Source organism: Oncorhynchus gorbuscha, linkage group LG08 (assembly GCF_021184085.1).
Source record: "Oncorhynchus gorbuscha isolate QuinsamMale2020 ecotype Even-year linkage group LG08, OgorEven_v1.0, whole genome shotgun sequence".
NCBI lineage: Eukaryota > Metazoa > Chordata > Actinopteri > Salmoniformes > Salmonidae > Oncorhynchus > Oncorhynchus gorbuscha.
In genome coordinates, this window is record NC_060180.1 from 26,994,255 (window position 1) to 27,008,117 (window position 13,863).

Genomic DNA, 13,863 nt, shown 5'->3' on the forward strand with positions numbered 1-13,863 from the left:
TCAATGGAAATATTATGATTGATCAACTTAAATAAAGCTCAAACATTGTTCTAATGATAACAGATTCCAGGCACAAGGGTGATCATGCTGAATATGTGTTGTTTTATTAAATAGCATATTCTGCAGCGCAATCGTGGCAAATCAGAATGCATCAAACTGAAATACGCAATTCTCACATTTGGAACTGAAGTCGTGTGCTTTGCAGTTAAAGCAATGTTTGTTGGTATACAAAGGAAGCAGACTTTATCCCTTACCTACAAACTTCTGTGGCATAGTGCTCTTACGTTTGGCTACATTATTAGCTAGTCTTTCTAGCACCAAGACTCTCTCAGATCCCGTCTGGCTTAAGTCTTCCCTCTGCTCATTCTGGTTGCTTTCTTCCTTTACTACTGGAAAGCAAGACAGAAAAGTAGGTTTCAGAATCAAAGTAGTAAAATCTGACCCGATCAAATGTAGGATTATTGTATAACAGGGTATCTTGCTAATATTGGCTTAAGCATCCCTGAAAGTTGATTTCTTACAGGGCGCAATGATGAGGATGCTTTTATTGAGAGACAGTTGGTGTACTGTGCCTTCAGAAAGTATCTATCCCCCTTCACTTATTCTACGTTTCATTATGTTACAGCCTGAATTCAAAATTGATTATAGCGATTTTTTTGATCTCACCCATCTACACAGAGTAACCCATAATGACAAAGTGATTTTTTTGCGAATATATTGAATATTAAATACAGAAATATCACATTTACATACAGTTGAAGTCGGAAGTTTACATACACTTAGTTTGGAGCAAGTAAAACTTGTTTTTCAACCACTCCACAAATGTCTTGTTAACGAACTATAGTTTGGGCAAGTCGGTTAGGACATATACTTTGTGCATGACACAAGTAATTTTTCCCAAAATCCTTTACAGACATATGATGTATTTCAAGGCCTACTGACAAACTCAGTGCCTCTTTGCTTAACATCATGGGAAAATCAAAAGAAATCAGCTAAAACCTCAGAACAAATTGTAGACCTCCACAAGTCTGGTTCATCCTTGTGAGCAATTTCCAAATGGCTGAAGGGACCATGTTCATCTGTACAAATAATAGTCTGCAAGGAAAACACCATGGGACCACGCAGCCGTCATACCGCTCAGGAAGGAGACGCGTTTTGTCTCCTAGAGATGAACGTAATTCGGTGCGAAAAGTGCAAATCAATCCCAGAACAACAGCAAAGGACCCTGTGAAGATGCTGGAGGAAACAGATACAAAAGTATCTATATCCACAGTAAAACGAGTCCTATATCGACATAACCTTAAAGGCCGCTCGGCAAGGAAGAAGCCACTGCTCCAAAACCGCCATAAAAACACCAGACTACAGTTTGAAACTGCACATGGGGACAAAGATCATACTTTTTGGAGAAATGTCCTCTGGTCTGATGAAACAAAAATAAAACTGGTTGGCCATAATGACCATTGTTATGTTTGGGGGGGAAAGGGGGATGCTTGCAAGCCGAAGAACACCATCCCAACCGTGAAGCACGGGGGTGGCAGCATCCAGTTGTGGGGGTGCTTTGCTGCAGGAAGGACTGATGCACTTCACAAAATAGATAGCATCATGAGGACAGAAAATTATGTGGATGTATTGAAGCAAGATCTCAAGACATCAGTCAGGAAGTTAAAGCTTGGTCGCAAATGGGTCTTCCAAATGGACAATAACCCCAAGCATACTTCCAAAGTTGTGGCTAAATAGCTTAAGGACAACAAAGTCAAGGTATTGGAGTGGCCATCACAAAGCCCTGACCTCAATCCTATAGAAAATTTGTGGGCAGAACTGAAAAAGTGTGTACGAGCAAGGAGGCCTACAAACCTGACTCAGTTACACTAGCTCTGTCGGGAGGAATGGGCCAAAATTCACCCAACTTATTGTGGGAAGCTTGTGGAAGGCTACCCGAAAAGTTTGACCGAAGTTTAAAAATTTAAAGGCAATGCTTCCAAATACTCATTCAGTGTATGTAAACTTCTGACCCACTGGGAATGTGATGAAAGAAATAAAACCTGAATTAAATCATTCTTTCTACTATTATTCTGACATTTCATATTCTTAAAATAAAGTTGTGATCCTAGCTGACCTAAGACAGGGAATTTTTACTAGGATTAAATGTCAGGAATTGCGAAAAACTGAGTTTAAATGTATTTGGCTAAGGTGTATGTAAACTTCCGACTTCAACTGTAAGTATTCACACCCTTGAGTCGACACATGTTAGAATCACATTTGGCAGCAATTACAGATTTGAGTCTTTCTGGGTCAGACTCTAAGAGCTTTGCATACCTGGTTCCTACAATATTTACAACTTAGAAGAATTCTTAAAGCTCTCTCAAGTTGGTTGTTGATCATTGCAAGACAGACATTTTCAAGTCTTGCTGTAGATTTTCAAGCCGATTTAAGTCAAAACTGTAACTAGGTCACTCAGGAACATTCAATGTCACCTTGGTTAACAACTCCAGTGTATATTTGGCCTTGCGTTTTAGGTCATTGTCCTGCTGAAAGGTGAATTTGTCTCCCAGTGTCTGTTGGAAAGCAGACTAATCCAGGTTTTCCTCTGGGATTTTGCCTGTGCTCTTATTGGTTTATTTTCATCCTTAAAACCTCCCTTGCAGATGACAAGCATACCCATAACCTGATGCAGCCACCACAATGCTTGAACATTTGAAGAGTGATACTCAGTGATATAATGTGTTGGATTTGCCCCAAATATAAAGCGTTGTATATTTAGGACATAAAGTTGATTTCTCTGCCAAATTTTCTTTTTGACTTTAGTGCTTTATTGCAATCAAAATGCATGTTTTGGAGTATTTTTTATTTTGTACAGCCTTCCATCTTTTCACTCTGTCATTTAGGTTAGTATTGTGGTGTAACTACAATGTTGTTAGTCCATCCTCTGTTTTCTCCTATCAAATAAAATGTTATTGGTCGCATACACATATCTAGCAGATGTTATTGCGGGTGTAGCAAAATCTTGTGTCACTAGATCCAAAAGTTTAGTAATATCTAATACACAACAATACACACAAATCTAAAAAGTAAGAGTATAAATATATATATAGTACCAGTCAAAAGTTTGGATACACCTACTCATTTGGGGCGGCAGGGTAGCCTAGTGGTTAGAGCGTTGGACTAGTAACCGGAAGGTTGCGAGTTCAAACCCCCGAGCTGACAAGGTACAAATCTGTCGTTCTGCCCCTGAACAGGCAGTTAACCCACTGTTCCCAGGCCGTCATTGAAAATAAGAATGTGTTCTTAACTGACTTGCCTGGTTAAATAAAGGTAAAATAAAATAAAATAAATACAATTCCAGGGTCGAGCTGCTCTTGCCATAATATGGACTTGTTCATTTACCAAATAGGGCTATCTTCTGTATACCACCCATACCTTGTCACAACACAACTGATGAATTACAAAAATGAACTTTTAACAAATCACACCTGTTAATTGAAATGCATTCCAGGTGACTACCTCATGAAGCTAGTTTAGAGAATGCCAAGAGTGTGCAAAGCTGTCATCAAGGCAAAGGGTGGCCACTTTGAAGAATCTAAAATCTATATTTAGGTTTGTTTAACACTTTTTTGGTTAGTACATGATTCCATATGTGTCATTTCATAGTTTTGATGTCTTCACTATTATTCTACAATGTAGAAAATAGTAAAAATAAAGAAAACCCCCAGAATGAGTAAGTGTGTCCAAACTTTTGACTGGTACTGTATATACTGAATACATTTATTGCATTCGGAAAGTATTCAGACCCCTTCACTTTTTCCACATTTTGTTATGCTTCAGCTTCATCTAAAATTGATTAAATAAATACAAATCCTCATCAATCTACACACAATACCCCATAATGACAAAGGACATACCCCACAACAAAAAACCGGAATATCACATTTACATAAGTATTCAGAACCTTTACTCAGTACTTTGTAAAAGCACTTTTGGCAGCGATTACAGCCTCTGGTTTTCTTGGTTATGACACTTCAAGCTTGGCACTCCTGTATTTGTCTCTGTACCGGCACCCTCCTGTATATATTGTTCTTTTTTTACTGCTCCTCTTCAATTACTTGTTACTTTTATCTCTTATTCTTGTCCGTATTTTTTGAAACTGCACTGTCGTTTCGGGGCTCGTAATTAAGCATGTCACTGTAATACCTGTTGTATTCGGCGCATGTGACTAATACAATTTGATTTGATTTGGGGAGTTTCACCCATTCTTCTCTTCAGATCCTCTCAAGCTCTGTCAGGTTGGATGGGGAGGGTTGCTGCCTAGCTATTTTCAGGTCTCTCCAGAGATGTACGATCGGGTTCAAGTCCGGGCTCTGCCTGGGACTCTCAAGGACATTCAGAGACCGAAGCAACTCCTGCATTGTCTTGGCTGTGTGCTTAGGGTTGTTGTCCTGTTGGAAGAGGAACCTTTGCTCCAGCCTGAGGTCCTGAGCGCTCTGGAACAGGTTTTCATCAATGATCTCACTGTACTTTGTTCCATTCATCTTTCCCTCAATCCTGACTAGTCTCCCAGTCCCTACCGCTGAAAAACATCCCCACAGCATGATGCTGCCACCACCATGATGCTGCCAAGTTTACTCCAGATATAACGCTTGGCATTCAGGTCAAAGAGTTCAATCTTGGTTTCACCAGACCAGAGCATCTTGTTTCTCTTCTCAGGAGTTGCTTCGGTCTTCGGAAACTCCAAACCGGCCCGTCGTGTGCCTTTTACTGAGGAGTGGCTTCCATCTTTTCAATCTACCATAAAGGCCTGATTGGTGGAGTGCTGCAGGGATGGTTGTCCTTCTGGAAGGTTCTCCCTTCTCCACAGAAGAACTTTGTCAGAGTAACCATCAGGTTCTTGGTCAACTACCTGACCAAGGCCATTCTCCCCCGATGGCTCAGTTTGGCCGTGCGGCCAGGTCTAGGAAGAGTCTGGTGGTTCCAAACTTCTTCCATTTAAGAATGATGGAGGCCACTGTGTTCTTGGGACCTTCAATACTACAGACATTTTTTGGTACCCTTCCCTAGATCTGTGCCTTGACACAATCCCGTCTCAGAGCTCTACAGACAATTCCTTCGAACCTCATGGCTTGGTTTTTGTTCTGACATGCATTGTCAAATGTGGGACCTTATATAGACAGGTGTGTGTTCCTTTCCAAATCGTGTCCAATCAATTGAATTGACCACAGGTGGACTCCAATCAAGTTGTAGAAACATCTCAAGGACGTTGGGACCATTGGCCCTGAGTGGTTTCCTTCTTCCCCAGCAACTGAGTTAGGAAGAATGCCTGCGACTGGGTGTATTGATACACCTTCCAAATGATTGGCTCAAGACATTTCAGCTTTTCATTTTTTATTCATTTGTAAACATTTCTAAATTGTCCACTTTGACATTATGGGGTATTGTGTGTAGGCCTGTGACACAAAATCTCAATTTAATCAATTTTAAATTCAGGCTGTAAAACAACAAAATGTGAAAAAAATCAAGGAGTGTGAATACTTTCTGAAGGAACACACTGACTAAGCAAAGGAGAGTGATAAACCTGTCTGATAATTTACTCCTGTAATAATACAAACCCCTGTTCTCTCGGCCCACTTCCTAATGTTGTCAGATCAGTAGGTTACATGTACATCCACCTTCAATGGATCATTTGTATAAGAGGTATTTTAACGTGAGCAAAAGCCACATTCTCTCACTATATTTAACCTTAAGCCGTGTTCCACATTCAGGAAATTATTATTAGATTTAAGCAGAACTGTCCATTCATTTTTATTTATTTTTACAAAAACACGAACTGAAAAGATTACAAGGGAAAAGACGTCAGACTCTTATTTATGGTTCGTTGATTCACAGAATGAAGTAGTAAAACCTAAAGACCCGGCATCCAAGAAAATGTATTCTTTACTGAATTATTTGTATTTTTTTTCCCCCTTTTAGAATAACTGGGTAATGAGTCAACAGAAACAGCCAAAAGCCCTTGTCCAATGCATTATGGAAGCCTTACTGATAGAGATACAGCATTTATCGTGCAGATACATGTCATAAAATGTTGTCCTGACCTGCTAGGAGCATTGTTCTAATTGCAACATTGTTGGTTCATTAACGTTTGCTACCAGAGAGAGTCCTGAGTCAACTACAGTGCACAGTAGGTCAACAGCGTGGGCGGAGGTGAGAGACAGACACTAACCTGTATAGATGCTGTTCTGCAGCCCCATACACTGGAGGTAGTTGTGGCACCGCTCCTTGTGTTCCTCCAGAGAGCTACGCTGCTTGTAGCTCCGCCCACAGTAGGCACACTTGTGGGGCTTTCCAACTGTAAGATGTGACATTGCTAGAGCGGTGAGCACTGGCAGCAATGCATTGAGAGCGGTGTTCAAGTGCATGTGAGCGGTTCCATAGTACTGTCCATATTGTGGAGTGGTGTGTACTGTGTGTTGTATTTTTGAGTTATGACGGGGTTGTTTTTCATTCCCCAATACACCCAGGCACATGTTTCATTCACATGATAAATGTCATGGTTTTACAATTTCATTTCTTTGCAGATGACAGATATGTCTCCCACTCCACAATAAGACAAGATATCCATCTCACAGAGTACACTGTAGGTGTTCTCTCACAATTCCACCTGGTAATTACCATGGCCGTGTTAATTTGGCCCTAAATAGAAGAAAACTGACTGAAACAAGGAGGGACTACATTGACTTGTCCAATAAGAGAAATTCATTTTCTGTTGCAAAATGGTTTTAAAAATGCATGCCCTAAAGAACACAGCCCATTTCCACAGCACACTGACCACTACTCCTACCCTCCTAACTCACCAGAGTGGGTGCGCAGGTGACCGCTGAGTGCATCTCTCCTGCGACAGGCGTAGTTGCACAGGTGACACTTGAAGGGCTTCTCTCCTGAGTGGAGCTTGATGTGGCGCAGCAGGTTGCCTTTCTGGGTGAAAGAAGCACCACACTGGCTGCACTGGAACGGACGTTCTCCTGAGGACAAGAAACACCACACAGCACGCTGTGAGTGCCCTCACACAGGTACAGCTGCCACTCATCTACAGTATCAACACTTTAAATGTAATTGGCAGATTGCAAATGAGTGTTTGGATATTTTTCACTAACAAGCACACTTTTGTAATCTCACAAACACACAACTGGAGTAGGCATCTGTAAGTTACTGTATGTAGGTGCTAACATTAAATAGGAACATTTTCAGCAAAATCTTGTGTTGTGAGCTCAGACACAAAATTACAATAATATAGCAAATTAGTATTTTATTTGTAAGAGTCGGCCTATATGAATGGAATTCTATTGGTTTTAGATAAACGAGGGTTAATGCAGAGTGTTGACAGTGTAAGGTGAATGTACGAATGGGCTTTCTTTTTTGTCATCCTACAGCATGAGATGGACCAATTTGTAGTTTGTATCAGTTTATCAACCATTGGGAGTTTCTAGTTTGCTTTGAGATACACCAATGTCAGCTCAGCTCAACGCGAACAGATACTCCTCAGACAATAATAGGCTAGGTATAAAGCCATTGTCTGAATTTTGCTACGTGGATACAGCTACTAAAGCATCCCAAATAGCGCCACTGTGGATGTGAATTCGGGGTCACTGTACTAAAAGAATCCCGAGTACTTGAACACAGTGGATGATGGAGGAACTCGGAGCACAACCCAATCAACCAGCCTAGGAGGGTTTGAAAGCGGAGTGACACTCCATTTCTCCGTGCTCTCCCCGGCCCTGCACCTCAGAGCCGAGTACCACTCTGATCGAACAAGAGCCTTTCAGACTAAGGCTGCCAGTTTCGTAATGCACCAGTGCCTGGGTCAATTTGATCTGAAAATCTAATTTTTTCCCTCTCTTCTTTGGCTCTAAAATAAGAGCGGCCCATCACAATGCAAATTCAAGCTAATTTGAATAAAGCGAAGGAAACACTTTGTGTTGAGAGCCAGTCTTCCTGATCAGTGGTTCTGGAATAAACCAATATCCATCCTCTCCGTGTGTTGTGGCATTCTGTGAGAAGGTTTTAATATGGGTTTTTTTTTCTTCTCAAAAGGCCTCCATAAAATAAGACTCACCAGTGAAGCAGCAAAAATATAGAAAAAAGGAAACTCATTAAAAATGCATTTCAGGAGCAGACTCACCACAGAATATTTTCTATTTAAATAGGAGGCACTTCATTATATATTTTATTATACGTTCTTTTGCATTTACATTTAGTCTAGTGTTCCTTTCTTCCATTTTGGGTTTCATTAGTTTCTAAAGCTTGGCAGTTAAGTGCCTTTTTAAAAAGTGTTCCCCCCCACCGGTTTGGGTTCATTTCAATAGAATATCAATTTTGAATTTGGAAAAAGTTGTAATACTTGGATAATTGCCATTTGTGGAGATTCCTTTTCATTGCTGCTGATATCCTGTTTTTCAACTGTGATTTAAGGTCATGTTTAGGGACTATATTCATCTTACTTTTTTATTTTATCACACAACAAATAGACCGACCACCCAAAAGTCACCCAAAAGTCACCCATACAGAATATCTAGATACTACACATGACACATGACGTACTTAACTAATACTTCCATATTTTACTCTAAAACTCCTGTTGCCAACATTACAGACTAACTAACTAGTAACTATGTGAAAATACACCTCTGAAACCCATTTGACCACTACAAACCAATGAAAGCTCTATATTATCCACATCAACTAAATGGAATTGATCTGTCATGTTTGTCATTTATTATCATGTCTTGTCCCTGTGCTCCCCATTCTATTCGTTTCCCTCTGCTGGTCTTATTAGGTTCTTTCCCTCTTTCTATCCCTCTCTCTCCCCCTCCCTCTCTCACTCTCTCGCTCTCTCTTCTCTCTATCGTTCCGTTCCTGCTCCCAGCTGTTCCTATTCCCCTAATCATCATTTAGTCTTCCCACACCTGTTCCCGATCCTTTCCCCTGATTAGAGTCCCTATTTCTTCCTTTGTGTTCCGTTCCTGTCCCGTCGGTTCCTTGTTTAGAATTCACCGTGCTGTGATTGTGTATCGCCCTGTCCTGTCGTGTTTTTGCCTTCATCAGATGCTGCGTGTGAGCAGGTGTCTCTGTCAGCTACGGCCTGCGCCTACCCGAAGCGACCTGCAGTCAGTGGCCGCTTCTCCTGTTATTCCCCTCTACAGACTAGAGGATTTCTGTTATTCCCTGTTTGGACATTTCCTGTTAAGGATTCAGGATTTGTCGTTTTCTGTTTGGACTTGAATAAACTCTGTTTCTGTTAAGTCGCTTTTGGGTCCTCTTTCACCTGCATGACATGATCTCCTCATGTTAAGCTCTTCCATCATCAATTAACTCCTATTGGTTAAGCAATAACTTTTACCAAACGAGTATTCAACTGCTTCATTGCACCTCACTTACTGAGAAAGTACATGGTAACAGTTAGCACCTCCAGGTCCTTATCTTACAGAATTCAACACAATTGGTGGATACCTAGCACTGTAGCATGGTATCTTACTTAGTGGTGCTTAGCTCTCCAATATACAAAAACATACTTATTAGGTGATAAGCATGTAATTCATTTCTGTAAAATAGTGTGAAAACCCAATGACTTGTGTTGTAGCCTATGCTTTGCGGACAACTTTGGAGTAAAACTTTGACAACACTGACAGAATCCATCTCAGCTTCTCCACTCCACATACACATGATCTCTCTCTGTAAGGCTACCTACCAGTGAGCGTGGGTGCAAAGTAAGGGCGATGGGTATCGCAGATGGCTTACCAGTGTGGCTTCGCTTGTGCACCATCAGCACATTGGGGCCAATGCAAACTATCCCACAGATATCACACTTGAGCTTCCCGTTGGGCAGGCGAATACCCCCGGCCGAGGAGTAGGGGCCCTTGCTGTCGGGGCCGCCTGCATGGGAGCCGTTCAGTTTGGCCCCCGAGGCATCGAGCACGCGCAAGTCTTCCGCACACTCCTCCTCCTCCTCCTCGCCATTCATCATCATGTCAAAGGCGAGCCCATTCTCCTCGTCACTGCGAGCCTCAACTTTAATGTTACAGGCTGGAAAAGAGGGCAGTGGGCCACTGTTTAGAATAGGAGCATGTTTCTGGGGGACTATAGCCTACATTACTGTGTAGAAATATGAGTACATTACTATGTTGCTATTGGAGTACATGTATATCTTTGACTGTCTATGGGTCAATATGTGACTATTAGTTTAAGGGCATGTGTCGGTTTCTCCCTCTACTTGAATGGTTGTTTTAGTCTATGAATATGTATCTGTGATGGTATGCCTCACCTCCAATGACCTTACTGATAGCAAAGGTTCATTGCAGAGTGAGAGCATGTAAATCAGCACTTTCCGTGCAGCAATCCTCAATTCAACTTGATTGGCTGAGCACACTAGGGCAAAACCTTGAAACAAATTTGGTGAACTCATGCAGTGGGTTCTTGTGATCAGTGCTCCAGATCAAACATAACAGATGGGTAATATATATATATATATATCAAATTTTATTTGTACTTTTTGCTAAAGGAAATAGGGAAACTCATACTGCATCTCTCATCATCACACACTGTGAAAATGACAGCAAGATAAACAGGAAACAGAGACACAGGAAGTTGTGTGAAACGAGGGACGGCAGCGGTGTAAACTAGTCCAACAAACTACGGTAAACAAACACACACTAACACTCGCACACCAAACAAGTAAGGGAGAAATAATACATGTAAAAAATGTCAGTGATAATCCAAAAACGCTTGCATTCTAAGTGTAACACCATCAATTTTTGGTTTATAGATATAACCCACTGGGCACAGACGTATGTTCAACATCTAGTTTTGATATACATTTGGTTTAATTGTCAACTAACATGAATTCACCGTGAAATCAACAAAGAAATTCCCCATGTCATTGGATTTAGGTTAAAAGTTGGTTGAAAAAAAGATTAAATGCCCTTACACTGCTAACGTCTTGCGAATTCAATTCGTTTCCCACATTGATTCAATATCCTCACGTTCAATTTTTTGTTGAAATGATGTGGAAACAACATTGATTCAAACAGTTTTTTTGTCCAGTGGGAACTGTTCTTTTCACTAACTTTGTAACCAGACTATGGCATGACAATCCATTTGCAACAAACATTTTGTTTAACCCTAATTTAATCAACATCTATCATCTCAATAAGCACAACTATAAAGAGTAGCGGATGTAAAGGAAATGTGACGACAGGCATCTGATTGAGTATTGGAGGGATATCAGGTCAAGTGACTGGTTCCTCAATTTGTTGGACTTTACTTTTAACCACTTAAAGCCTCGACAATCCCTCAACTATTAGCCTGTGATTTGCATGTCATGTTGGTTGATTTCCTCATGTGTCTAACTTGTTTGTACACCCGAAGAGGAAGGAGTGGAAATAATGAAATATAGGAATCTATAGGGAAAAAGGAGAAGCTTCAGACACAGGGCCTACCTAACTGAAATACCAATCATGATGGTGAAGTGACAGAAAGGGAAGCACAGACAAGGAATTGTAAAACAGTGTAACTGAAACCGTCTTTTGTGGGGACTCTTGTTTTCACTGACACTCCTAGGGAACAAGCTCCCGTAATGCATGATTCATCCAGTGAGATCGGAAAGGCAACTTGGGTGAACTCTTTTGGACTTTTTGGTTGTTGCTCTCAGATGATACTTCAGTATTAACTGAATACCAACTTGGTGATACTGGATAAAATCAGCCTTTGGTATACAGTACTATGCTAACTACTCAAATAATACACGTAAGCGCCACCTTGGTGATAGTGGACAGACCAAAGACCAAAATAACGTTAGAATTAGTTACGTTATGCTAACTGCTGAAATACTCTAGGTCCAGGGCAGCCTTGTGAGAAAAAAAAACTGCTCCTCCCTCACATTTTGTCTGTTTGCCTGTTTGCGACTTTTCTTTGTGAGTGGACACATAGACCACGACATGTCTTTCTGTCGAGCAGGCGAGATGAAGGAAACACAAACCATATGCTTATAGAAATCTCACACCCGGCACAAAGGAAGTTAGCTAGATGAAAGCAGAAAAGGCACAGATTACTACTGACATAGAGAGAACACCTGATAACTGATCACCTTAAAGATCATATTATCACTAACCACAGGTGCTGAGTTAAGGCCTGCATCTCCCCAAGCATGTTAGACCTACTGGTCAGCCAGAATCATAGACCTGAGGATTACTGGGTTGTTTGGCTACAACATGAACACAACCATTTTCTTTTTAAACGTCTACGTGATTACGGTAATGAGAGAGAAAAAATATTTCACTCACAGAAAGTGCTCTTGTCGCAGTGGTGTTACCCTTTAGAATCTCACTGAGACTTTCTGTTGCCTTTTGGTTCGATATTTATTCATAGCAAAAAAAACGCATCGTTCATTCGACTTAAATGTCTGGCGTTGAAATCGAGAGTCGGATCTAAGTGATTCACTGTTGTTGGCTTTATTGCTCTACCTCTTTGTTTGGTCCTTTCCTGTGAGATTTGACACTTGCTTCCCAAAACGGGCAAATCAGGATGTGTGACAAACATGATATAAAGTACAAGCCCTTCTTCCCATCTCCAATTTAGTCACAACTTCCCCATATGTCCCTGAGAAGTTGCAGCACAGCAGCAGTCGTTCCCTCGGCCTTGCCGATGTCAACGCTGTCGAGCTCAGCTATGAGGAGGTGGGTTAAAGAGGGGCCAGAATGACAACATGAGGGTTGGTGTAGACCACTGAAACTGAAGTATCTTTCCAGAGACCTTCTGTGACAAAACCCGAGGCTTATTTACTTTGCTTCGAAGTAAAAAAAATCAAATAAATCAAAAGTTTAACTAAAGACATCATTTTCAACATTGTAGGCTACCATATACTTAGTGACAGCTCCAGTGTCATTGATTGGACTCACAGGTACAAAAGAGACCACCCACTGAAACGCACAATCTACTCTGACAGAAGTAGCAACAACAAAAAAAGGAAACACAGGTAACTGATAACAAGCCATTGAGGATGGCTCAGTTATGCAGTGTGGAAGTTAAAAAGAGCCTGTTGGAGGTTCCTGCAACGGAGCTGCTTTTCTCAGTGTCTGATGAAAATAGCCCAGTGTGTGCTAACTCCGCTGTGGGACCAACCACATGTGTGTAAATCCACGTAGACGCCATACTGAACACAATTCCATTGGGTGTGTCGGTTTCGATAAGGAGCCCCAAAAAACAAAGTGTACTTTTCCCCACTCTTTCGAAACTCTAACCTAGTATTTTCGGGAACTCAAAAGCTTACCACTTCAGTCTGAAATAGACAGGATTGTAGTGAAGACTGGATAGCCCTAATTACTCATACCTACTGAAAGAGAAATTGTGTCACCGGACAGGCATACTGTGACATGTCATTTGCACCCCGATTCAGGAAACTAGGTGTCTGTGTGACTGTACTGACAAAAAAATATTTTCAGACAATTTAATTCAGTAAGGCAACCTTTTGTGACAATGTGTCTTGTCCTTCCCACACAAGGGAAATCCTTTTGGGGCTTTTTGAATCGTATGATGAAGGCTGTGTAGGATGAAACTAGAGAAGCTGTGTAGGACAAACCTACAGTATGTTAGCATTGGAAAGTGAATGGAAAACTGCAACAAACAACCTGGCTTTGGGGTCTTGAGCTTCCATTTGTCATGTTTGTCATTTATTATCATGTCTTGTCCCTGTGCTCCCCATTCTATTCGTTTCCCTCTGCTGGTCTTATTTGGTTCTTTCCCTCTCTCTCCCCCTCCCTCTCTCACTCTCTCGCTCTCTCTTCTCTCTATCGTTCCGTTCCTGCTCCCAGCTGTTCCTATTCC

The 13,863-nt window shown here is 41.2% G+C and overlaps 1 protein-coding gene across 7 annotated transcripts in view; it reads right to left on the reverse strand.

The window, feature by feature from the left end:
• Nucleotides 1-13,863, reverse strand: part of LOC124041421 (DNA-binding protein Ikaros-like) — a 29,766-nt gene that overhangs the window by 3,085 nt on the left and 12,818 nt on the right. For 2 of the 7 annotated variants that reach the window (XM_046358971.1, XM_046358976.1), the window contains exons 4-7: nt 9,784-10,068; nt 6,843-7,010; nt 6,212-6,337; nt 255-389 (exon numbers count right to left, since the gene is read on the reverse strand). In XM_046358971.1, coding sequence (XP_046214927.1) covers nt 255-389; nt 6,212-6,337; nt 6,843-7,010; nt 9,784-10,068 — 714 coding nt within the window. The remainder of the gene's footprint in view (nt 1-254; nt 390-6,211; nt 6,338-6,842; nt 7,011-9,783; nt 10,069-13,863) is intronic. The other 5 variants (XM_046358972.1, XM_046358975.1, XM_046358974.1 and 2 more) reach the window with 5 other exon arrangements.